Source organism: Oncorhynchus masou, unplaced genomic scaffold, assembly GCF_036934945.1.
Source record: "Oncorhynchus masou masou isolate Uvic2021 unplaced genomic scaffold, UVic_Omas_1.1 unplaced_scaffold_827, whole genome shotgun sequence".
In the NCBI taxonomy this organism is placed as follows: domain Eukaryota; kingdom Metazoa; phylum Chordata; class Actinopteri; order Salmoniformes; family Salmonidae; genus Oncorhynchus; species Oncorhynchus masou.
Genome location: NW_027016841.1, coordinates 285430 through 312370, shown reverse-complemented (window position 1 = coordinate 312370; position 26941 = coordinate 285430). Strand labels below are relative to the sequence as shown.

Sequence of the window (26941 nt, the reverse complement as noted above, 5' to 3'; positions counted from 1 at the left end):
CTTTGTGTCGTTGTATGTGTCGAACTGCTTTGCTTTATCTTGGCCAGGTCGCAGTTGTAAATGAGAACTTGTTCTCAACTAGCCTACCTGGTTAAATAAAGGTGAAATAAATACATTTTTTAAAATGATTTGTTTGACACTTTTTTGGTTACCACATGATTCCATATGTGTTATTTCATAATTAGAGTGTCTAGTTTGAGAACCAGACGCCTCACAAGTCCACAACTGGCAGCTTCATTAAATAGTTCCCGCAAAACACCATTCTCAACGTCAACAGTGAAGAGGCGACTCCGGGATGCTGGCCTTCTAGGCAGAGTTCCTCTGTCCAGTGTCTGTGTTATTTTACCCTATTATCCTTCTATTGTACTACTATTGTCCTTCTATGGCTTCTATTGTATTACTATTGTCCTTCTATGGCTTCTATTGTACTACTATTGTCCTTCTGTGGCTTTTATTGTACTACTATTGTCATTCTATTGTCCTCATACTGTCCTTCTATTGTCCCCATACAGTCCTTCTGTTGTCTTTCTATTGTCCTCATATTGTTCTTCTATTGTCTTTCTATTGTCCTCATATTATTCTTCTATTGTCTTTCTATTGTCCTCATATTGTTGTTCTATTCTTATTCTATTGTCCTCATGTTGTTATTCTATTGTCTTTCTATTGTCTTTCTATTGTCCTCATATTGTTATTCTATTGTCTTTCTATTGTCTTTCTCAGGGAATGAAGGTGTCGTCTTCGGACATTCAGTGGAGACATCCCATATCAGAGCAGAACCTTTCCAGGATCTCAAGTAAGCATTCTGGAATAACACGCACACACACACACACACACACACACACACACACACACACACACACACACACACACACACACACAAACGGACACACACACACACACACACACACACACACACACACACACACACACACACACACACACACACACACACACACACACACACACACACACACACACACACACACAAACGGACACACACACACACACACACACAAACGGACACACACAAACACAAACGGACACACACACACACACACACACACACACACACAAACGGACACACACACACACACACAAACGGACACACACACAAAAGTACACACACACACACACACACACACACACACACAAACTGACACACACACACACACACACACACACACACACACACACACAAACACAAACGGACACACACACACACACACACACACACACACACACACACACACACACACACACACACACACACACACACACACATACACACAAACGGACACACACACACACACACACAAACGGACACACACACACACACACACACACACACACACACAAACACACAAACACACAAACACACAAACACACACAGCACACAGATGTCTGGACACAGACAGACAGACAGACAGACAGACAGACAGACAGACAGACAGACAGACAGACAGACAGACAGACAGACAGACACACACACACACACACACTGACTCACTCATTTACTGTTACTTTGAAGATACCCCAAAGTCATTAAAAGAAAGGGAGAGTGTGTGTGTGTGTGTGTTATGTGTGTGTCCATACCTGTTTATTCCAGTAGTGTTTTGAGAGCCCTTGACTTGACTTTATAAAACCCTTTGGCCTTGGCGGCGTGGTCATCCTGATGTGAGCGTACAGTAGAGACTGTAGTGCAGTGCAGTTATACAGCTCTTTAAGAGGGCGGTCCTGGCCAGGCTGCTCCTCCATACACTCTCCTGTCATCTACATTAAACCCAGGTAAGGATCAGATGAGATGCTGTATACAGGGTCAGCGAGGGCACACTGCATTGGCCCTCTCAGTCAATGGCTGATGGATAGAACCAGGGTCTGTATTCATAAAGCATCTCAGCCACAGGAGGTTGGTGGAACCTTAATTGGGGAGGACGGGCTCATGGTTATGACCGGAGCAGAACAAGTGAAATGGTATCCAACATATCAAACAGATAGTTTGATAATTCCATTCACTCCGTTCCAGCCATTATTATGATCCGTCCTCCCCTCAGCAGCCTCCTCTGGTCTCAGAGTAGAGTTTCTAGGATCAGTTTTGTCTTTCAGATCGTCATGAATAACATTACATGGAGAAGGGGGACCTGATCCTCGATCAGAACTATAATCAGCAATCCCCATTTCCATGTAATCACTCCGATCTAAAATGAGGATCAGATATCTCATTTGATATCTATTTTGTTATTGTATAGAAGGCAGAAGGGATCCTTGAGAAAGGGACAAGTGGAAAGGCATACACAGTGTTTCCCCTACTGTTGTACAGGTGGGCTTGCCTAAAAGTGTTTGGTTTCTATTGTTTTCAACTGACAATGTTGATGCCAGTGGGCCTGGATGTTGCCTTGGGGTGTCTCGCCTCACGCCGCCATCTGGGTACAGACTTCAATAGCAAGTGAACATGTCATTCTCCTCTTAATTCAATACAGCTGTGTACTCTTATTGTGAATCCATTCAACACAGTTTGATGGCAGAGGTATTTGATCGCTGGTCTCTCATCAGCCAATCAAATCTCACCGATTTATATAGCTTTCGCCTCATTGGCCGACAGCCGCATTGACTGCCGGCCATAACACTTACATCCTCTTTATTGAACAGTCAAGCAGCTCCGTATCAGTGTCTGTATTGTGCGTCATAAGAATAACCCTTTAAAACGATAGCCTAAGGGCCCTGCGGGCTAGCTAGCATAGCGGTAAGTACATGAGTGGATTGGAAGAGACTGACAGACAGGCTAGCATAGCGCTAGCGTTAGCATACAGTGCAGTATATAAATGTGTGGATTAGCAGAGAGAAAGACAGACGGGTATGATGGAGAGCTAATGGGCAGCTTCCAGTCACCTATGAACTGCTTTTATGCAAATGTGGAAGGCTCATTTGTATATTGTCAGGGCAGATTAAGTTCTGGGGAGAGAAAGGGACTGATGGGCATGGATTGGGCTGGAGGAGTGGAGGGAGGGAGGGAGGTGAGGGATAAAGATAGTGGGAGGGAGGGGTGTTTTATCTATCATATTGTTATACCTTCTCTTGGTGCAACCCAAATGGCACCCTATTCCCTACATAGTGCACTACTTGCTATAGGGAATAGGATGCCTTTTGGGCCTCTTCCTCTGTCTGTAATATAGGTGTTGGTTGGGAAGTCTCTTTTGAATTTCTCCTGATTTCTCTCCGTCTAAAACCACAATACACCGGGTAGTTGCCACACACACACACACACACATACAACGAGCGTGCGCACACACACAGACACGCGCGTGCGCACACACATTTGAACACAGCACACGCTGTTCTCCTCACCAAGCATGGACATAATGAAACAGACCCCATTTCACAGGAGCTCTCTCTCTCGGTCTTACTCTCTCTCTCTCTCACTCTCTCTCTCACTCTCTCTCTCTCTCTCTGACACACACACACACACACACATGCGCACACACACAGAATGCATGACACATATGAATAATTTTCAGAGTGGCACTCTCATCTCTTACCTCTGAGTGAACTGAAATGTGACGCATTTTTGACTGACCGCCGTGGCCTTTCTCTCCGCTCTGCGTCGGGGGTTAATTCGGTATTACACGCTTTACATATTTCACTCCCTCGTCTCTCACTCATTAATTGTTCGGCAGAATGGAAACATAGAAATGAATCAAGTTCATATCCCCACCTTTTTATAGTAGTTTAATATAAGTGTGTTCATTAGGACTCGTACTTAACAGGCGATCGAGGTGAATCGCTGCTAATTATCTGGACCAGGGCTTCTTTCTCTGTTTTTGGATTTGGTATCACTTTTTTACTTTTCTTTTTTGATCAAATCCGCTTTTTGGCCGAGGTCGTTTTTGTACCCCTTCTTTTGTTCTCTTCCCCCTTTCTCTATAAAAGTCCCCCGATTTTGCAGTTAAAGTAAATGAAACGTGTAATGACTTGATGGAGTCTATTTGAGGCTAATGATGTATGTTATGATGTAACCCTCTAAAATACAAATGAACATAGAATACATCCTAAATGGCACCCTACTCCCTATTAATTGCACTACTTTTGACCAGAGTCCTATGAGCTCTAGAGTCCTGGTAATGCACTAAGGGGAATAGTGTGTCATTTGGGAAGCAGACAAGCCTACGCAGCAGGATAGACACGGCAATAGTTACAGAGACTCTTTTAGAAGTTTGGACACAGTTTGCTTGACGGGGACCCCAGGATGAAGTCCTTTCGATTAACCCCGGACCCTGTTCCTAGAATGCCCTGTTGAAACTTTTGCATATTGGTCCCACCTAACCCCAAATTCTTTCTCTTACATCACATATTAACTACTAAAAAGTAGTGTAAGTGTGGTTTGTGTCTATTGTCCTCTCGGGATTGTGTCTATTGTCCTCTGTGGATTGTGTCTATTGTCCTCTGTGGTTTGTGTCTATTGTCCTCTCGGGATTGTGTCTATTGTCCTCTCGGGATTGTATCTATTGTCCTCTGTGGTTTGTGTCTATTGTTCTCTGTGGTTTGTGTCTTTTGTCCTCTGTGGTTTGTGTCTACTTGTCCTCTGTGGTTTGTGTCTATTGTCCTCTCGGGATTGTGTCTATTGTCCTCTGTGGATTGTGTCTATTGTCCTCTGTGGTTTGTGTCTATTGATCTCTGTGGTTTGTGAAAAGAAGAGAGAGGGAGAGGGAGAGAGAGCGAGAAAGTAGAGATCAACGGTAAAAGAAGAGAGAGACAGTAGCGACAGAAGGGAAAAGAAGAGAGAGAGAGACCGTAGAGAGACAGACGTCAAAGAAGAGAGAGAGAGAGAAAGACAGTAGCGACAGAAGGGAAAAGAAGAGAGAGAGAGAGAGACCGTAGAGAGTCAGACGTCAAAGAAGAGAGAGAGAGACTGTAGAGAGACAGACGTCAAAGAAGAGAGAGAGAGAGAAAAGACAGTAGCGACAGAAGGGAAAAGAAGGGAGAGAGAGAGAGACAGAAGGTAAAAGAAGGGAGAGAGAGACAGAAGGTAAAAGAAGAGAGAGAGAGAGACAGAAGGTAAAAGAAGAGAGAGAGAGAGAGAGAGAGACAGAAGGTAAAAGAAGGGAGAGAGAGAGAGAGAGAGAGAAGGTAAAAGAAGAGAGAGAGAGAGAGAAGGTAAAAGAAGAGAGAGAGAGACAGAAGGTAAAAGAAGAGAGAGAGAGAGAGAGAGAGAGAGAGAGAAGGTAAAAGAAGAGAGAGAGAGACAGAAGGTAAAAAAGAAGGGAGAGAGAGAGAGAGAAGGTAAAAGAAGGGAGAGAGAGAGAGAGAGAGAAGGTAAAAGAAGGGAGAGAGAGAGAGAGAGAAGGTAAAAGAAGGGAGAGAGAGAGAGAGAGAAGGTAAAAGACGGGAGAGAGAGAGAGAGAAGGTAAAAGAAGGGAGAGAGAGAGAGAGAAGAAGGTAAAAGAAGGGAGAGAGAGAGAGAGAGAAGGTAAAAGAAGGGAGAGAGAGAGAGAGAGAAGGTAAAAGAAGGGAGAGAGAGAGACAGAATGTAAAATAAGGGAGAGAGAGAGAGAGAGAGAAGGTAAAAGAAGGGAGAGAGAGAGAGAAGGTAAAAGAAGGGAGAGAGAGAGAGAGGTAAAAGAAGGGAGAGAGAGAGAGAGAAGGTAAAAGAAGGGAGGGAGAGAGAGAGAGAGACAGAAGGTAAAAGAAGAGAGAGAGACAGAAGGTGAAAGAAGGGAGAGAGAGAGAGAGACAGAAGGTAAAAGAAGAGAGAGAGAGACAGAAGGTAAAAGAAGAGAGAGAGAGAGAGAGACAGAAGGTAAAAAAGGGAGAGAGAGAGACAGAAGGTAAAAGAAGAGAGAGAGAGACAGAAGGTAAAAGAAGAGAGAGAGAGAGAGAGACAGAAGGTAAAGGAAGGAGAGAGAGAGACAGAAGGTAAAAAGGGAGAGAGAGAGAGAGAGAAGGTAAAAGAAGGGAGAGAGAGAGACAGAAGGTAAAAGAAGAGAGAGAGAGAGAGAGGGAGAGAGAGAGAAGGTAAAAGAATAGAGAGAGAGAGAGAGAAGGTAAAAGAAGAGAGAGAGAGACAGAAGGTAAAAGAAGAGAGAGAGAGAGAAGGTAAAAGAAGAGAGAGAGAGAGACAGAAGGTAAAAGAAGAGAGAGAGAGAGAGAGAAGGTAAAAGAAGGGGAGAGAGAGAGAAGGTAAAAGAAGGTAGAAGAGAGAGAGAAGGTAAAAGAAGGTGAGAGAGAGAGAGAGAGAAGGTAAAAGAAGGAGAGAGAGAGAGAAGGTAAAAGAAGGGAGAGAGAGAGAGCGAGAGAAGGTAAAAGAAGGGAGAGAGAGACAGAAAGGTAAAAGAAGGGAGAGAGAGAGACAGAAGGTAAAAGAAGGAGAGAGAGAGAGAGAGAAGAGAAGTAAAAGAAGGGAGAGAGAGAGAGAGAGAAGGTAAAAGAAGGGAGAGAGAGAGAGACAGAAGGTAAAAGAAGGGAGAGAGAGAGAGAGAAGGTAAAAGAAGGGAGAGAGAGAGAGAAGGTAAAAGAAGGGAGAGAGAGAGAGAGAGAGAAGGTAAAAGAAGGGAGAGAGAGAGAGAGAAGGTAAAAGAAGGGAGAGAGAGAGAGAAGGTAAAAGAAGGGAGAGAGAGAGAGCGACAGAAGGTAAAAGAAGGGAGAGAGAGAGAGAGAAGAAGTAAAAGAAGGGAGAGAGAGAGACAGAAGGTAAAAGAAGGAGAGAGAGAGAGAGAGAAGGTAAAAGAAGGGAGAGAGAGAGACAGAAGGTAAAAGAAGGGAGAGAGAGAGACAGAAGGTAAAAGAAGAGAGAGAGAGAGAAGGTAAAGGAAGGGAGAGAGAGAGAGGGAGAGAGACAGAAGGTAAAAGAAGAGAGAGAGAGAAGGTAAAAGAAGAGAGAGAGAGACAGAAGGTAAAAGAAGAGAGAGAGAGAGAGAGAGAAGGTAAAAGAAGAGAGAGAGAGAGAGACAGAAGGTAAAAGAAGAGAGAGAGAGAGAGAGAGAAGGTAAAAGAAGGAGAGAGAGAGACAGAAGGTAAAAGAAGGGAGAGAGAGAGAGAGAAGGTAAAAGAAGGGAGAGAGAGACAGAAGGTAAAATAAGGGAGAGAGAGAGAGAGAGAAGGTAAAAGAAGGGAGAGAGAGAGAGCGAGAAAGGTAAAAGAAGGGAGAGAGAGAGAAGGTAAAAGAAGGGAGAGAGAGAGACAGAAGGTAAAAGAAGGGAGAAAGAGAGAAAGGTAAAAGAAGGGAGAGAGAGAGAGAGAGAGAGACAGAAGGTAAAAGAAGGTTGAGAGAGACAGAAGGTAAAAGAAGGGAGAGAGAGAGACAGAAGGTAAAAGAAGGGAGAGAGAGAGAGAAGGTAAAATAAGGGAGAGAGAGAGACAGTAGGTAAAAGAAGGGAGAGAGAGACAGAAGACGGTAAAAGAAGGGAGAGAGAGAGACAGAAGGTAAAAGAAGGGAGAGAGAGAGAGACAGAAGGTAAAAGAAGGGAGAGAGAGAGGTAAAGAGAAGGTAAAAGAAGGGAGAGAGAGAGAGAGAGAGAAGGTAAAAGAAGGGAGAGAGAGAGAGAGAATGTAAAAGAAGGGAGAGAGAGAGAGAGAGAAGGTAAAAGAAGGAGAGAGAGAGAGAAGGTAAAAGAAGGGAGAGAGAGAGAGAGAGAAGGTAAAAGAAGGGAGAGAGAGAGAGAGAAGGTAAAAGAAGGGAGAGAGAGAGAGACAGTAGGTAAAAGAAGGGAGAGAGAGACAGAGAGAAGGTAAAAGAAGGGAGAGAGAGAGACAGAAGGTAAAAGAAGGAGAGAGAGAGACAGAAGGTAAAAGAAGGAGAGAGAGAGAGAGAGAGAGAAGGTAAAAGAAGGGAGAGAGAGAGAGAGAGAAGGTAAAAGAAGGAGAGAGAGAGAGAGAAGGTAAAAGAAGGGAGAGAGAGAGAAGAAGGTAAAAGAAGGGAGAGAGAGAGAGAAGGTAAAAGAAGGGAGAGAGAGAGAGACAGAAGGTAAAAGAAGGAGAGAGAGAGAGACAGAAGGTAAAAGAAGGGAGAGAGAGAGAGAGAAAAGGTAAAAGAAGGGAGAGAGAGAGACAGTAGGTAAAAGAAGGGAGAGAGAGACAGAGAGAAGGTAAAAGAAGGGAGAGAGAGAGAGACAGAAGGTAAAAGAAGGAGAGAGAGAGAGAGAGAGAGAAGGTAAAAGAAGAGAGAGAGAGACAGAAGGTAAACGAAGGGAGAGAGAGAGAGAAGGTAAAAGAAGGGAGAGAGAGAGAGAGAGAAGGTAAAAGAAGGAGAGAGAGAGAGAGAGAGAGAAGGTAAAAGAAGGAGAGAGACAGAAGGTAAAAGAAGGGAGAGAGAGAGAGACAGAAGGTAAAAGAAGATAGAGAGAGAGACAGAAGGTAAAAGAAGGGAGAGAGAGACAGAAGGTAAAAGAAGGGAGAGAGAGAGACAGAAGGTAAAAGAAGAGAGAGAGACAGAAGGTAAAAGAAGAGAGAGAGAGAAAGTAAAAGAAGGGAGAGAGAGAGAAGGTAAAAGAAGAGAGAGACAGAAGGTAAAAGAAGAGAGAGAGACAGAAGGTAAAAGAAGGGAGAGAGAGACAGAAGGTAAAAGAATAGAGAGAGAGAGACCGTAGAGAGACAGAAGGTAAAAGAAGGGAGAGAGACAGAAGGTAACAGAAGGGAGAGAGAGAGACAGAAGGTAAAAGAAGATAGAGAGAGAGACAGAAGGTAAAAGAAGGGAGAGAGAGACAGAAGGTAAAAGAAGGGAGAGAGAGAGACAGAAGGTAAAAGAAGGGAGAGAGAGAGACAGAAGGTAAAAGAAGAGAGAGAGAGAGACAGAAGGTAAAAGAAGAGAGAAGGGACAGAAAGTAAAAGAAGGGAGGGAGAGAGAGAGAGAAGGTAAAAGAAGAGAGAGAGAGAGACAGAAGGTAAAAGAAGAGAGAGAGAGACAGAAGGTAAAAGAAGGGAGAGAGAGAGAGAGACAGAAGGTAAAAGAAGGGAGAGAGAGAGAGAAGGTAAAAGAAGGGAGAGAGAGAGACAGAAGGTAAAAGAAGGGAGAGAGAGAGAGACAGAAGGTAAAAGAAGAGAGAGAGAGACAGAAGGTAAAAGAAGAGAGAGAGAGAGAGAGACAGAAGGTAAAAAAGGGAGAGAGAGAGACAGAAGGTAAAAGAAGGGAGAGAGAGAGAGAGAGAAGGTAAAAGAAGGGAGAGAGAGAGAAGATAAAAGAAGGGAGAGACAGAGAGAGAGAGAAGGTAAAAGAAGGGAGAGAGACAGAAGGTAAAAGAAGGAGAGAGAGAGACAGAAGGTAAAAGAAGAGAGAGAGAGACAGAAGGTAAAAGAAGAGAGAGAGAGAGACAGAAGGTAAAAGAAGAGAGAGAGAGACAGAAGGTAAAAGAAGGGAGAGAGAGCGAGAGAGAGAAGGTAAAATAAGAGAGAGAGGAGAGTAAGAGAGTAAGAGAGAGACAGAAGGTAAAAGAAGAGAGAGAGAGAGAGAGAGACAGAAAGTAAAAGAAGAGAGAGAGAGAGAGAGACAGAAGGTGAAAGAAGAGAGAGAGAGAGAGAGACAGAAGGTAAAAGAATAGAGAGAGAGACAGAAGGTAAAAGAAGAGAGAGGGAGAGACAGAAGGTGAAAGGAGAGAGAGAGAGAGTAGAGAGACAGGAGTTTGATTAAAGAGAACAAAATCTCAAACAAGAGTCAGAAGACAGAGTGCGTGTCATCAGCAATCAGCTAATTCCACTAGCTAACACTGGCTCCATAATCAGATGCGCATTGATCAAGCTGTTGGACGTCGACACATAGCCTACGTCCCAAATTAACTCCTTTTCCCTACATAGTGCACTACTTTTGTCCGGAGCCCTATGGGCCCTATTCAAAAGTTGTGCACTATATAAGCAATAGGGTCCATTTGGGATGAAGCCATGGAGTTCACAGAGGTCCAGACTCAATTAAAGCCTCATCCAAAGAACTACAGAGGAACAGGTCCAGTCGATATCCTCCTCTTCCCTTTCTGTACCCCCTCACAACTCTACCACCCTACCCCCGGTCAAAGGGGAACCCCTTTGAGACTCCAACCCCACTCACAGTCAAGGGCTTTGGGAGAGATCTTCCCCACATTATCCCCTTCCCTCCAAAGCCACAGTGCAGTACAGTGATGCTCATGAGGTAATGATTTAAGTTGGCTCTTTGGGAAAGTTTCTGTGAAGTGAACGTGGCTCTTTAGGAAAGTTTCTCTGAAGTGAACGTGGCTCTTTGGGAAAGTTTCTCTGAAGTGAATGTGGCTCTTTGGGAAAGTTTCTGTGAAGTGAACGTGGCTCTTTGGGAAAGTTTCTCTGAAGTGAACGTGGCTCTTTAGGAAAGTTTCTCTGAAGTGAACGTGGCTCTTTAGGAAAGTTTCTCTGAAGTGAACGTGGCTCTTTAGGAAAGTTTCTCTGAAGTGAACGTGGCTCTTTAGGAAAGTTTCTCTGAAGTGAACGTGGCTCTTTAGGAAAGTTGTCCATCTGATCAGTGAACGTGGCTCTTTAGGAAAGTTTCTCTGAAGTGAACGTGGCTCTTTGGGAAAGTTTCTCTGAAGTGAATGTGGCTCTTGGGGAAGTTTCCCTGAAGTGAACGGACGCTTTTAGGAAAGTTTTTCGCAAGTTTGACTGAAAGTAAGGAAAAGTTTAATGGAGGTTTGTGTACCAGCCTCTGCATATAAGCCATGTTGGTTCTGTGGGAAGCTTTTGACGATTCGACTTCACTTTTGTGGCCCATTTTAATAATGGAATGTCCATCGGATCAGGTGGGTTGGAAGTTAATGAAAATCCTTGGTAAGGTCAACCTGGCAGCCTGGCGCTGTATTTCTTTAGTATGTCGGCTATGTACAGGAACAACCATCTGTGTCTTTTATGACAAAAACCAAAGCGCCTTTTATTCATTATCAGGCAGATTTATCGGGACATTGAGCAACAAGGGCGTTCTCTAACATTCTCTTCCGTCAACCATTAATTAGTTACACTGAAAGAGGCATTACAGGCATAGGGAAAGGCCTGAACAGAGTTGGCTGTTATGTAAATCATTTGGTGTGTGGCTGCGTGTACCAGCCTCTGCATATAAGCCATGTCATTGTGAACTCAGAGGTTATGATGCCTTCTGCCTGGCTGCTGGTCAGCCTGGCTGACATGCCTTAGCCTTTTACAGCCTGGCTGGACACCCAGGTCTCTTATAGCAGATGGAGCCTGGCTGCCTTCTCAGCCTGGCCACTTTCAGCCTGGCTGCCTCCTCGGCGAGTTCTCAGCCTGTGCCTTCTCAGCCTGGCTGCCTTCTCAGCCTGGCTGCCTTCTCAGTCTGGCTGCCTTCTCAGCCTGGCTGCCTTCTCAGCCTGGCTGCCTTCTCAGCCTGGCTGCCTTCTCAGCCTGGCTGCCTTCTCAGCCTGGCTGCCTTCTCAGCCTGGCTGCCTTCTCAGCCTGGCTGCCTTCTCAGTCTGGCTGCCTTCTCAGCCTGGCTGCCTTCACTGCCGGGTATTGCCCTAGTATGTGTGATATTGTTTCCAACCTTCTGCATACGGCTTCCACTTTGTTCCGCCCGCGAGCCAATGTCTCCCTTGTAGGATATACGTTTGCCCTCAGGTTAAGCGCAGCTACATAGTGTCGATGTTTAAATCGCACCGCTGCTGGATCTGCGAGCCAGCTGTAGCTGATCTTATCTTGGTGGAACCTGCCAGTTCCACTTCCTTGGCTTGGCAGCGCCTCCCAATCCTCCAATCCTTTCGACCTCCAGTTAGAGGGGTTGTTGCACAGCTGCTTGTGCTTTTTTGTCTCCATCTCTGCTCCCTTTGTGCTTGAGCCATCTTCCCCGACTGGCATCATAGCATCTAGTCTTTCTCCCAAGTTCAGAGTTTGCTCCGGGACTCCCACTGCACGTATCCACAGTTTAGAAAATTCCTCCTGTGGCATTGTGTATCCCGTTACCGTCCTTGTCAGTGGGTCTGACGACACTGCCAGGTTAAATAACCTTTGCGCCTGGATTGCTGCTATCATTTTTGCAACTTCACAATGCCTAAGCCGCCATCTTTGTTCCTGCATAGATCAGGCCGTCACAGGTTGACGGAGGCAGGTGCAGACACTTTCTCACTGCTGTTTTAACTATTCCATCTAGGATAGTTAGTTTGACTGTCTCGATGTCCCCGTGGTTTACCGTATATATCACTCGGGGACTGCATATGTGTTTAGTATGCTTACTTTTTGGCTGGGTTGTAGTGGCGCTTGATTGATTCCGCTGACCCACTTGAGGATTTGTCCTCTCAAATCCGGCTTTGAAATCCCCAGCCAGGGGTTCACTTTCATGCCCAGATATTTTTCTGATTTATCTGGGTCAATCCGGTGTAGCTTTTCCCCTTCGATTGTCCATGCCTGACAGTTATTGACTGTGAATGCTCCACCCCGCATCTCACCATGACCCCATGTCACTTTGTTGGCTGCAGGCGCAGGCCAGAAAGTTGCCAGAAACATTCCAATATGAATGTTATGTTGCATGCCCGCCCAAAGAGCTGCTCATAAGCACCAAGTCATCAGTGAATGCTAGGGTAGTCACCTTACTCCCCCCAAACCTGTACCCTCTTCCATGCTCTCGAGCTTGTGAATTAGAGGGTCTACCGCAATGTTGAAGAGGAGGGGCGACATTGGGTCTCCCTGTTTCACTCCCACTTTCATTTCGATTGGCGGTGAGGTTCCTTCCTTCACCTTTATTCTCGTGCGCACCTCCTCGTAGGAGTCCTTGATTAGTCTGATGATATGGCTATCCAGTCCCCTCTCCTTCAGGACATGGATTAAGTGTTCATGTGCCACTGAGTCAAATGCCTTGGCAAAGTCTGTGAATACCACTGCTAGAGCCCTTCTCTCTTTCTTGCTCTGATGTAATACTCCATTTAGGACCATCGGGTTCTCCGCACACCCAGGGGTGGCAATAAAACCCCTTTGCCTGGGGTTGATCGGACACACCTTTGTCCTATAGTTGTATTTGTGGCCAAAGCATATATTAGAAGAAAAACTCCCACTTAAAAAAACACTCAAAAATCTCAGCTGGCCAATCAGCTGTTTACTTGTCATGGATATTTTTAATGACCTGTATACGTCCACACCATTGTGTTGTTGGGGTGCGCCCACACAATTCAAACTTAGAAAAGCTGATTTTTAACATAACTTTTTTATTTTTTTTATTTTATTTTTTTATTTCACCTTTATTTAACCAGGTAGGCTAGTTGAGAACAAGTTCTCATTTGCAACTGCGACCTGGCCAAGATAAAGCATAGCAGTGTGAACAGACAACACAGAGTTACACATTGAGTAAACAATAAACAAGTCAATAACACAGTAGAAAAAAAGGGTCTATATACATTGTGTGCAAAAGGCATGAGGAGGTAGGCAAATAATTGCAATTTTGCAGATTAACACTGGAGTGATAAATGATCAGATGGTCATGTACAGGTAGAGATATTGATGTGCAAAAGAGCAGAAAAGTAAATAAATAAAAACAGTATGGAGATGAGGTAGGTATAATTGGGTGGGCTATTTACCGATAGACTATGTACAGCTGCAGCGATCGGTTAGCTGCTCAGATAGCAGATGTTTGAAGTTGGTGGGGGGGATAAAAGTCTCCAACTTCAGCGATTTCTGCAATTCGTTCCAGTCACAGGCAGCAGAAAACTGGAACGAAAGGCGGCCAAATGAGGTGTTGGCTTTAGGGATGATCAGTGAGATACACCTGCTGGAGCGCGTGCTACGGTTGGGTGTTGCCATCGTGACCAGGGAACTGAGATAAGGCGGAGCTTTACCTTGCATGGACTTGTAGATGACCTGGAACCAGTGGGTCTGGCGACAAGTATGGAGCGAGGGCCAGCCGACTAGAGTGTACAAGTCGCAGTGGTGGGTGGTATAAGGTGCTTTAGTGACAAAACGGATGGCACTGTGATAAACTGCATCCAGTTTGCTGAGTAGAGTGTTGGAAGCTATTTTGTAGATGACGTCGCCGAAGTCGAGGATCGGTAGGATAGTCAGTTTTACTAGGGTAAGTTTGGCGGCATGAGTGAAGGATGCTTTGTTGCGGAATAGAAAGCCGATTCTGGATTTGATTTTCGATTGGAGATGTTTGATATGAGTCTGGAAGGAGAGTTTACAGTCTCGCCAGACACCTAGGTACTTATAGATGTCCACATATTCAAGGTCGGAACCATCCAGGGTGGTGATACTAGTCAGGCGTGCAGGTGCAGGCAGCAAACGGTTGAAAAGCATACATTTGGTTTTACTAGGGTTTAAGAGCAGTTGGAGGCCACGGAAGGAGTGTTGTATGGCATTGAAGCTTGTTTGGAGGTTAGATAGATTGTTGGGAAGGAAAACTATTTAACTCATTTTGTAATTATAAGTCATATTTCATGGAAATCTGGAAACACTGGACAGTTACTTTGAGGTGTTGATGTGGAGAGAGGAAACTGATCCCAGATCTGTATCTGCAGCCAACTTCCACCTAGTGCTAGCTCATCAGAGGGCCTTCTTACTGTACAGGAACCACTCTTCTGGAAAGGGGAATTTATAGACCGAGTGGGAGATTTTAGCTGAGTGAAGCAGACTGTCTGTGTTCCAAAACGGTCCGTTTGTATGTGTCCGATCCAGCCCAGATAAATGGGTTTACAGTACAGTGTGTAGCCAGCTGGGAGTTTCCCCGTCTCCTCAAGCATGTGTTGGAACAAGCTGCAGCTAATAGAGTGCAGTGTTTACTGTTGTTCATTTGATGTTTGGTTAGACACTTCTTCAGGGGGCAATTGGAAATAAGTGAAATTTAAACACAGTACATTTGCATGTGTGTGTGTGTGTGTGTACATGTGTTTGTAGATAATCTGTGTGTGTATCTGTGTATCAGTTTCTGTTTTCTTCGGTCTCAAACCGAAACACCCTCTAGCCATGTCTTACTCAAACTGAAAAAAAATTTGCGGGCTCCAAAAACCTGATATTATCAAACTATCTCACCGCCGAAACACACCTTCTGTTCTCTAAGCGGCCACAACAGCTGCCGACACCCTCCAGACGTAACCGCGGCAACGGTGTAGACGGTTTGGAGGCCCGCGAGGCCCCGGGCATATTGATGTCCGTCTGCCTTCCTGGTAAAAACATCTAAATGATACTTATTGAGCCATCAGTAGCCTTCCAGGAGAGATGTAGTGACTGAGAGAAGCTCCGGCTTAGTCTAATCACCTGTCCTCTTATTTTACTTCCAACCAAAACATCATTATCGTCTTCAGCCATTTTTCTTTTTTTAACACTCTGAAAACACTCACCAGCTGGGACTTTCAGGGGCTTTTGTTAGATTTACTGGCAACACCTGGATCTGCGAGTCGGATCTAAATGGATTGGCCACCTTCCAATTCTGATATTTTTTCACTTTTTTATTTTTTTATTTTGACCAATCAGATCAGCTCCTTTGCCCATAATTGTACATAAGGTCAGAATTGGGCTGCCTGTGTAAATGCAGCCATCATCATCCCATTGTATATTGTTGTTTTGTAATATGAGCTTTGGTATATAGAGAGTAAATCCTTAAATATATATCACAGGCCTCAAATCAAATCACATTTTATTGGTCACATACACATGGTTAGCAGATGTTAATGTGAGTGTAATGAAAGGCGTGTGCTTCTAGTTCTGACAGTGCAGTAATATCTAATAAGAAATCCAACAATTGCACAACAACTACCTAATACACACAAATGTAAAGGGATGGAATAAGAATATGTACATATATAAATATATATATAAATACATGAATGAGCAGTATATACAAATACATATGAGATGAGTAATGTAAGATATGTAAACATTATTAAAGTGGCATTATTTAAAGTGACTAGTGATCCATTTATTAAAGTGGCCATTGATTTGAGTCTGTATGTAGGCAGCAGCCTCTGTGTTAGTGATGGCTGTTTAGCAGTCTGATGGCCTTGAGATAGAAGCTGTTTTTCAGTCTCTCGGTCCCAACTTTGATGCACCTGTACTGACCTCGCCTTCTGGATGGAGGCGGGGTGAACAGGCAGTCGTTCGGGTGGTTGTTGTCCTTGATTATATTTTTGGCCTTTTCTGTGACGTCGGGTGCTGTAGGTGTCCTGGAGGGCAGGTAGTTTGCCCCCGGTGATGCGTTGTGCAGACCTCACTACCCTCAGGCGAGCCTTACGTTTGAGGGTGGTACAGTTGCTGTACCAGGCGGTGAAAAAGCCAGACAGGGTGCTCTCAATTGTGCATTTGTAAAAGTTTGTGAGGGTTTTAGGTGACAAGCCAAATTTCTTCAGCCTCCTGAGGTTGAGGAGGCACTCCTTCACCACACTGTCTGTGTGGTGGACCATTTCTGTTTGTCTGTGATGTGTACGCAGAAGAACTTAAAACTTTCCACTACTGTCCCGTCGATGTGGATAGGAGGGATGCTCCTTCTGAAGTTCACGATCGTCTCCTTTGTTTTGTTGACGTTGAGTGAGAGGTTGTTTTCCTGACACCACACTCCGAGGGCGCTCACCTCCTCCCTGTAGGCAGTCTCATCATTGCTGGTAATCAAAGGCCTGCAAACATTTAGGAACTTGATGATTTGAGTTGGAGGCGTGCATGGCCATGCAGTCATGGGCGAATAGGGAGTACAGGAGGGGGCTGAGCACGCACCCATGTGGGGCCCCAGTGTTGAGGATCAGCGAAGTGGAGATTTTGTTTCCTACCTTCACCACCTGGGGGCGGCCCATCAGAAATTCCAGGACCCAATTGCACAGGTCAGGGTTGAGACCAAGGGCCTCAAGCTTAATGATGATCTTGGAGGGCACTATGGTGTTGAATGCTGAGCTGTAGTCAATGAACAGCATTCTTACATAGATATTCCTTTTGTCCAGATGGGATAGGGCAGTGTGCAGTAGTGTTCATGGTGTTAGTAACTTCGGACCCAAGTTATTGACTCAAATCCTAACTGGAGTTTCACAGGCATACACTGGCAAATCTCCAATTGCTACAGATCTCAAGTTATGAGCAGACTCCTAACTGAATGTCTGAGTTCTTCCTACCCTCGTTTTAATGCCATGCTATTGATAACTTTAGAAAGTTAAACAACCACTTCAGATAGGAGGAGATACCAATCCAGCCTCACGTAGCAGAATATCCACCCTAGAATATCCACCCTAGATTATCCTTACTACCCTAAACCTACTGGCCCCAGTTATAATGCTTCAGAGTGGTTTTAATACCTCCTGTTAACCCACCAACCACTTCAGCTGGAAGTGGATCTATGAATCCGGCCTCACACAGCAGTATATCCACCCTATCCATCGTCTCCTATAGCGTATAGACTCACTCCAGTGGTGGGCTGCATGGGCCAGATTGACTGAGCGCCCCAGAAGCCTGAACCATTGATTTCTTGTGAAGCCTGCACTGATTTAGCTTGCGGCCCCTCTGACGTTATGTGTTGTTTCACTTCAACCTGGGACCGAGCCTGGGACTGAGCCTGGGACTGAGCCTGGGACTGAGCCTGGGACTGAGCCTGGGACCGAGCCTGGGACTGAGCCTGGGACCGAGCCTGGGACTGAGCCTGGGACTGAGCCTGGGACCGAGCCTGGGACTGAGCCTGGGACCGAGCCTGGGACCGAGCCTGGGACTGAGCCTGGGACTGACCCTGGGACCGAGCCTGGGACCGAGCCTGGGACCGAGCCTGGGACCGACCCTGGGACCGAGCCTGGGACCGAGCCTGGGACCGAGCCTGGGACCGAGCCTGGGACCGAGCCTGGGACCGAGCCTGGGACCGAGCCTGGGACCGAGCCTGGGACCGAGCCTGGGACCGAGCCTGGGACTGAGCCTGGGAGCCTGGGACCGAGCCTGGGACCGAGCCTGGGACCGAGCCTGGGACCGACCCTGGGACCGAGCCTGGGACTGAGCCTGGGACCGAGCCTGGGACCGAGCCTGGGACTGCAGGTGTTACTGACACTGGGAGGAGGAGAGAAGAATTGTGCTGTCTTCACAAATACCTTACATCTGACCCAGCATTTTATTTTTTGTGCTGAGTGAGAGAATGTAGGACGTTTCCCCTCCACCACGTGAGACCAGGGAAAGTGGCAATGACACTGTATGTGGAACAATATGTCACATTGTTACGGCTCCCTCATCATCTCTCTGTGTTTCTCTGTCTCTCTCACACATCTAGCACAGATAGAATAATGTGAGGAGCACGCTCGTATTACCCATTTTATCTCTCTCTCTTTCGCTCTCTTTCTCCCTCCCCCATGTCTCTCTCTCTGTTGAAATGTCACCTCAAAAGCACCCTCTCCAAGAAAAGAGATCCTCTCCTTTCCTCCTATCCCCTCCTTTCCTCTCATTTCCTCTCCTTTCCTCATTTCCTCTCATTTCCTCTCCTTTCCTATTTTCCTCTCCTTTCCTCTTTTCCTCTCCTTTCCTCTTTTCCTCTCCTTTCCTCCTATCCTCTCCTTTCCTCCTATCCTCTCTTATCCTCTCCTTTCCTCCTTTCCTCTTTTCCTCTCCTTTCCTCTTTTCCTCTCCTTTCCTCTTTTCCTCTCCTTTCCTAATTTCCTCTCTTTTCCTACTTCACTCATTTTCGCCCTCTTTTTTTATCTTGTCTTTAAGGGAAGTGTTTTCATCAATACTTTTAGACTTCCTGACAGGCATTTCAGGCAGACGAACAATGGTGTTTCTTCTCCTAGCAGGAGGCAGTATGAGTCAGCATATGGTCGCTCAGAGGGGTGGCATGCAGTAGTACAACAGATTCCATCAAGCTTGGATGAAATGGGATATAAAACCACATATAGATTATTTCTCGATTCATTTTTATTTTACCCAATTCAAAAAGTCTGGTATTTCCAGCTCATCAAATATGAAGCATATGTTTCTCCTGACCACATGACTGACTGGATGTAATGGCTGTGCAGACTTTTGTTCAGGCCCTGCCCTAAAACACTAATTATGGTTCAGGCTGTTTGTGATTTGACTATCTGGATCAGGTTGGTTAATGCTGGGCAGGAACAAAAGCCTGTACACCTAGTAGCTGCAAACCCCTGGTCTAATGTGGTCCAGTTTACCTGACACTGATTAAACCTATTCCTGAACTACAAAGGAATAGAGAATCTCTAGGTTCAGAGAACCTGCCCTAAAAGCCTAGCTGGTCGATGTTGAAGGAGGTGTAGGGATGAAATATTCTGCTAACTTTCCCAAAATTCTAAAGTTTTCCAGAAATATTCCACAGAGATTTCTGGAAAACCTGGGAATTTTGGGAATGTTACCGCAATTTTCCAACCCAAATGGTGTCTTAAGTCTGGCTGCTCACATATCAGCTTGTTGTTCTGACTCTCACCCTACTAGTTCCACTTCAATACATCTGTTTGTTTTCACCCCGGGACATGTTAGCCTCTCACAGCGGTCTGTGGTAGGCCACTTTTACTGGCACTCCGCTTTGAGCCACTCACACTCTCAGCAGGAAGCCCCAGTGCACCATGGGAAGTTAAAGAGCTGCTTGTGCCTTGTTCTGATTGTGTTGCTAGCCGTGTAAGAGCTGCTGTTCTCAGAGCGTAGCCTGGCGTTTCAGTTGCTGGTTTGTACTGGATTTGATCGGTACGGTGTCCATGTTAGGACATAGTATGAGAAGTATGGGGTCCATATTAGGACAGCCAGATGAGGATGTTTTATGTAAATGTGACGAGAGACTGACTGGAAGCTTTTGTGTAATAAAATAGTATTTAACTACTGCTTTGAGGGTGTGTATACACTATTTATACACAAGTATGTAGACAACCCTTTCAAGGTAGCGGATTTGGCTATTTCAGCCAAGTCCATTGCTGAAAGGTGTATAAAGTTCAGCCCACAGCCATGCAATCTCCATAGACAAACATTGGCATTAGAATGGCCTTACTGAAGAGCTCAGTGATTACTACTTTGAGGGTGTATATGTCTTGTCTCTCTCTCTCTCTCTGTTCTTCTCTCTTTCTCTTTCCGCAAACACGCCAAAAAGTTGTGACACACATCCGTCGGATACGTCACGTCAGCGACCCGGGCAGAAACTAAGGACGGACCCCAGTCTTTTCACTATTCAATTATCACCGATGGGATGCATGGAGCCATGAAATTACATGTTCATGAAATTAAAATCCCATAATTCCCAGGGTCTCCCTGCCATTTGCAGTTTCCCGGGCTACATTTCACAGCCACAGACGGGCAGGACGCGAATGTCTTTTTTTACTTTGTCATTTTTGGACCCAACCAAAGGATTTGTCAGGGAATCTACTGTAGTTAGTAGTAGGTTGTGCTGGATGGATCATGGTTAGAAACAGGATCACGGTGCATTAGTTTGTAGATGTGAAGATGGAGAAGCCTTGAAACACCTTCAGGTGACCTCCCTGCTGCTCTTGCCTTGCGGGCTCACACATACAGAGTCTCACACCTGCCTACACACTATTTTACACCTGACTGGCATTCGGCATTTAAGTGCTTTACGAAATTTAACATTTACTTTTCAGTGATCAGAACCCCCACCCCCCATGTACCCATATACCCCATTACCCATAGTTCCGAGTCATCCCCCTTACCTGTCTCTCTGTGACAAGTGTTGTGAATTGTATAACTTTTACAACACAGTTGAAGGCTCTCACCTGTTCTTTTCCTGGATATTCATGGAGCGAGTTTAGCAGGGTCTACTTCCACGGGATATAACTTCTCTTGGAGATGGGGACTTCAAAAAAGTAGTCACAAAAGTCACAGAGGCTTGAAAATGTCATTTTCCAACCATTTCTCATCGTTCAAGTCGGCTCACTCTTCCTGCCAGACGACACCTTTGTATCGCTCAGCGCTCTCTGACACTTTAAACGATTTATGTCGCCCCGCCCGGTGACACAGAAGGGTGATGTGGGGTTTTTTTTTGACCGAAAAGGTCATGGGTTCAGATCTCAAACGGTAACATGGCGATATGGCATCAGGGCCATTAAAGTAGAAAGGTCAAGGTGAATGTCAAGCTGTATACGCCTGGAAAACATCTAACTTATATTGTGACTGAAACCTCCATGGAGAAAGTTCTGAGTTTTTCTGACTATGGATTCTGTCTGTCACACCCTCCCTCACTACCTTACAATGTGTATGCACCAGAACTATTATTACATTACCTCCCCCTCCGTTCCCCCCTGAGCTTTTAGAAGTTGTCAAATGAAGACGATAACTGTGTTGATGCATTCTCTCGTTGCCTATCTCTGTCATGTTATAAACAACATGTCCGCCGCATAAAACAAGCCTTGGCGGGCGGCGTTGAAGGTCAAGGCGGATCTCCTCGCCTGCGAGAAGGAACGCAGGAAGGCGGCTCCTGCATGATAATGAACTGGACCGATAAGACCTACAGTCTCTGACTCGGGTGTCTTTTCATATAAAGAATCACCACCAAGGCCTTGGCTTTCTGGATGGATGGAAACTTTTTACGTTTTCTTTTTTTTTGGTCTCCGAATCACCAGGCGGAACAGCAGCCTGAGCAGCAACAGAAAATCAATGTCCTGATTGAATTCCTCTTTTAAAACGGCCGAAAGGACCAGAGCTATTCATAGATATTGTATGATATTCTTACTGTGTAAGAGAAAGAGGCTGTGAGGTTTTTTTGCAGAGAAGTTGGAAGGAAGGATCGTTAAGTCAATATATTCATTTCTGTCAGGTGGTTAATTATCCGAGGCCTGTTTCACCAGCTAACCTGATGGACCAGTGGACCAGATGACCGCTCAGTCCACAGGGAGACTTCCCATCCAGGCTTCCTTCTGTGTGTGTGTGATTGTGTGTGTGTGTGTGTGCCTGTGTGTGACAGAGAGAGAGAGGAATAGTGAGAAAATATGTGTACTAATGTGCCTGTGTATCACTTAGTGTCCCTTTCACACCACAGTCCAATCAAATCCTCTCAGCTAGATCTGTGTTATAGTTTTTAAAGAAATGCTGCTTTAAAAGAAGTTTCAGTTCAGTTATTTTTTCCGATCGGTGACTTACATTCTAATTGTACACTATGTTTTCATTATTGATCCTTCAAGTCACCCATGCTTTGAATCTAAAGTGATTCGTTGTCTAATTGAATCCCTGGATGTCTGGTTCTCTGCAGGCTGGAGTCTCCCACCAGGACCCTGAGTCTGGAGGCTCCCAGAGGGGTAGAGGTCAACGCCGGGGTGGGTGACTTCAAGGCCTCCTGCCGGAAAGACCTGTTGCTCCAGTCGTCAGAAGGAGAGGTGAGAGGGGGGAGACGGGGGTCAGGTTGGAGTGTGTTGGGGTGGGTTGTTGTTGGGGTGTGTGTGTGTGGGTTTTAGGAGGGCTACAATACTGATGCTAGTAGCAGGAGTTCATTAAGTGTCTTATTAACCTAACGAGCTCCATCAATCAGCGCAACCTTGTCCAGCTTTGTTCTCCTCTCCATTTATTTGGGGGAGAGATGTGACCTCATTAACGCTGCAGTCATGATGAGGTGCCTGTTATTTGTCTGTCTCTCTGTCTCTGTCTGTCTGCTCTTCGGTCTGTGGCCCAGCGCACTGTCGAGACTTCCCTGGAGCGAACCTTGTCATTAGCTCTGTAATTAACTCGGAAAGAAAAGCAGTGTTCGCCAAGACTGTGATAGTTTGATAGCAGAGAACAGTAGGAGAAACAATAACTATGCAAGTTCTGACTTATTTGTCACCTTCTTCTTTTTAAAGCTCATTTTTCAGGGGGAGGGACGGTTGGTTTTGGGAAGAGCCTTTCGTCTCATAGTAAATGTTAGTGGCATTTAGAAGGTAACTTACTCCTAAAGCACCACTTCAATCTCTATTAGACTTCCTTGTTGCTATGACCGATAGTGCATCCTGGGCAGGTGAGAGGTCACAGGTTAGAGGCCAGTGTGATAAGTAAATGTCCCCCCATAGAGTTAGATAGGGTCCCATATCCTGTCTTTTCAATGTCCACTTCTACTTCAGGAAGTGCACCCTCTCTCCAACTCCATGATGTCCCCTGCGTGTTGTTTGCATGCTAAGCACAATGGCCGCTGCTGAAGTGGAACTGGTTTGTGTGATTGGTCCTAAACAACTCAAGCGTTGTCAGACTTTCAGAGTCCGTCTCCCTGCTGTTACAGGATCACCTTTAAATGAACACTAGCTAGTTCCTGAGATGTGTCCCGCTCTCCTTTCAGCTCCAGGCCCCCAGCCTGGCTTTAGTAACTACACCCGCTATTTAATTAACTTCCAACATCCCCGGTAATAGATCATTGTATATTGTCACTTAACTATAAAAAGGCATTTTTTTCTTATTTCTCCTCTTCCCTTCTTCTTTTTCATATCTTGCCTGTATAGGAGATGTCTACCTTGTCTACCTTTAGAGGTAGACCTGGAGTCGAAAGTAATGCACACCTGTTTAGGCTAGTGGAGTAGAACACTTGAAAAAGAAAAGGAGAGCCTCACACTCTAGGAGCTCAGATGTAATCATTTAATAACTAAATATGTTTAGACAAGCGGTCTTCATCAGGGTCTGTCTGTCTTCATCAGGGTCTGTCTGTCTTCATCAGGGTCTGTCTGTCTTCATCTGGGTCTGTCTGTCTTCATCAGGGTCTGTCTGTCTTCATCGGGGTCTGTCTGTCTTCATCAGGGTCTACCATTAGAGGTAGATCTGTCTGTCTTCATCAGGGTCTGTCTTTCTTCATCAGGGTCTACCATTAGAGGTAGATCTGTCTGTCTTCATCGGGGTCTGTCTGTCTTCATCGGGGTCTGTCTGTCTTCATCAGGGTCTACCATTAGAGGTAGATCTGTCTGTCTTCATCAGGGTCTGTCTGTCTTCATCAGGGTCTGTCTGTCTTCATCGGGGTCTACCATTAGAGGTAGATCTGTCTGTCTTCATCGGGGTCTGTCTGTCTTCATCGGGGTCTGTCTGTCTTCATCGGGGTCTGTCTGTCTTCATCAGGGTCTGTCTGTCTTCATCGGGGTCTGTCTGTCTTCATCAGGGTCTACCATTAGAGGTAGATCTGTCTGTCTTCATCAGGGTCTGTCTGTCTTCATCGGGGTCTGTCTGTCTTCATCGGGGTCTGTCTGTCTTCATCAGGGTCTGTCTGTCTTCATCGGGGTCTGTCTGTCTTCATCAGGGTCTGTCTGTCTTCATCAGGGTCTGTCTGTCTTCATCAGGGTCTACCATTAGAGGTAGATCTGTCTGTCTTCATCAGGGTCTACCATTAGAGGTAGATCTGTCTGTCTTCATCAGGGTCTACCATTAGAGGTAGATCTGTCTGTCTTCATCAGGGTCTACCATTAGAGGTAGATCTGTCTGTCTTCATCAGGGTCTACCATTAGAGGTAGATCTGTCTGTCTTCATCAGGGTCTGTCTGTCTTCATCAGGGTCTGTCTGTCTTCATCGGGGTCTGTCTGTCTTCATCAGGGTCTACCATTAGAGGTAGATCTGTCTGTCTTCATCAGGGTCTACCATTAGAGGTAGATCTGTTTGTCTTCATCAGGGTCTACCATTAGAGGTAGATCTGTCTGTCTTCATCAGGGTCTGTTTGTCTTCATCAGGGTCTACCATTAGAGGTAGATCTGTTTGTCTTCATCAGGGTCTACCATTAGAGGTAGATCTGTCTGTCTTCATCAGGGTCTACCATTAGAGGTAGATCTGTCTGTCTTCATCAGGGTCTACCATTAGAGGTAGATCTGTCTGTCTTCATCAGGGTCTGTCTGTCTTCATCAGGGTCTGTCTGTCTTCATCAGGGTCTGTCTGTCTTCATCAGGGTCTACCATTAGAGGTAGATATGTCTGTCTTCATCAGGGTCTACCATTAGAGGTAGATCTGTTTGTCTTCATCAGGGTCTACCATTAGAGGTAGATCTGTCTGTCTTCATCAGGGTCTACCATTAGAGGTAGATCTGTCTGTCTTCATCAGGGTCTGTCTGTCTTCATCAGGGTCGGTCTGTCTTCATCAGGGTCTACCATTAGAGGTAGATATGTCTGTCTTCATCAGGGTCTACCATTAGAGGTAGATCTGTTTGTCTTCATCAGGGTCTACCATTAGAGGTAGATATGTCTGTCTTCATCAGGGTCTACCATTAGAGGTTGGACAATGCCCTGAAGAGGAGAAGAGGCGACCATAGAGAGTGTAAGACGAGCACTAGACACTTGACACAAAGCGTTGTCGGCAAACCGTGGGCTTTGACGTACAACGAGGGGTGTTGTGAAACAGATGGACCTCTCTGTAGCCTTAGTGTGACGGAGTTCTGTCAGTCTTTGTGCGCCGTGACACCCAGTGACACGTCCTGACCTTCCTGTCTTCGTCCTGACCTCCTCCCTCATCAGTCCAGCCTTGCCGGCCACACAAATTACAACTTATGTGCCTCTACGAGGAAGTTGGGGAACACAGCCAATTAGATTTACTGCTCCTACTTTCCTCTCTCTTTCTTTTTAATTCTCAATTATTCCTCGTGTGATGGAGGACGTTGACAGAAGAAGAGGGAGAAGAGGAGAAAATAGATGTCTCTGTCAATTTGGAAGGGAAGGCAAACCACATCGGACACCGGGGCTTAACGCGAAATCGATGTTGTCAGCAGCTGGCACTTAAAGGAGCTACATTCAAGTTTAAAAACTTTGGAGAGGCTGGAATTAAATCCAAATGGGTTCGGGTTCCCGATTCGGGAGCATCTTATCGCCTTCTCCGGGATTTCCATTAAAATCAGAGGGAATGAGACTTGACAGAGTCCTCTCTCCTCTAGTCCTGAGGCCTACTCACTCGCTCTGTCTGTCTCGCTCTCTTTCTCTCATCCCAAGGCCTACTCACTCTATCTTTCTCTCGCTCTCTTTATCTCTCTCTCTCTATTTCTTTCTTTCTCTCTGTATTTCTCACTCTCTCTCTCTCTCTCTCTCTCTCTCTCTCTCTCTCTCTCATCCCTAGGTCTCCTTACTCTCCCTTTCTCAACTCTCTCTCTCAGCTCTCCATGTCTCTCTCTCTCAATTTCAATAGAATTCTCTCTCTCATTAAGCTCCCCATGTCTCACATGTAAACGGAAAAGAGCAGGCAGGTACTCAAGTGAAATCTTGAAGCCTCCAATTGCCCAAAGCCTTTGATTGTCTCTTTTTTTTATTGTACATTAGTGCCATTCAACTTTAAGAGCGGAATATCGTAAAGTTCAATTGCCCTCATTCAACCTATTTAGAGAATGGCTAAGTAGTAATAGAAAGAATGCAGTGTAGGTTAAGTGGTAGTTATTCTGAGCTTCTTAGCCTCTTAGCCACTGCTAAAGCTGCACTGAAGTGGACGCTTAGAACTGCTTCCTGTCTCAACTATGTTTGTTGTTGTGGTGGTGGTAACTCACTTCCTCCCGCCGTTCCTTCTCTTTCTCCTCTTCCTCCTCTTCTCCCTCGTTCTCCTCCACCTACTCATCATCAGTCACAACTCTGAAACCTGAGTAGAAACCTACTTCTCATATCTAGTATGCAACATTCGACTGAAATCTGTCATGATCAACCCATAATTGGGGCGGCAGTGTAGCCGAGTGGTTAGAGCATTGGACTGGCAACCGAAAGGTTGCAAGTTCAAATCCCCAAGCTGACATGGTACAAAATCTGTCGTTTTGCCCCTGAACAGGCAGTTAACCCACTGTTCCTAGGCCATCATTGAAAATAAGAATTTGTTCTTAACTGACTTGCCTAGTAAAATAAAAAATATTTTCTCTGACTTTACAGTAAAACATTGAAGGCAGCTGTAATGGCACTTTCAACCAGGGCCCAACTAAATACGCCTATACACATGTAACCACAAAGCTAAGGTGACAAACTAGCACGGGTAACCCATATATGGTCTTACAGTATGTCTAATTTGTTTGAATAAAGATCCAGGCTGCCTCCCAAATGTTTGCTTTTACAGGCATTTCGCTACACCTGCAATAACATCTGCTAAACACATGTATGTGACCAATAACATTTGATTTGATTTGATGTCACCCTATTCCCTATTTGGTGCACTACTTTTTACCAGGTGCCATACAGTAGCT

The 26941-nt window shown here is 45.4% G+C and overlaps 1 protein-coding gene across 1 annotated transcript in view; it reads left to right on the top strand.

The window, feature by feature from the left end:
* The window catches only part of LOC135539227 (zeta-sarcoglycan-like), a gene marked incomplete at its 5' end in the record, with an annotated part of 54963 nt that overhangs the window by 6423 nt on the left and 21599 nt on the right, over positions 1 to 26941 (top strand). The window contains 2 exons of the mRNA XM_064965045.1: positions 721 to 793; positions 22058 to 22181. Of these exons, the coding sequence (XP_064821117.1) occupies positions 721 to 793; positions 22058 to 22181 (197 nt within the window). The remainder of the gene's footprint in view (positions 1 to 720; positions 794 to 22057; positions 22182 to 26941) is intronic.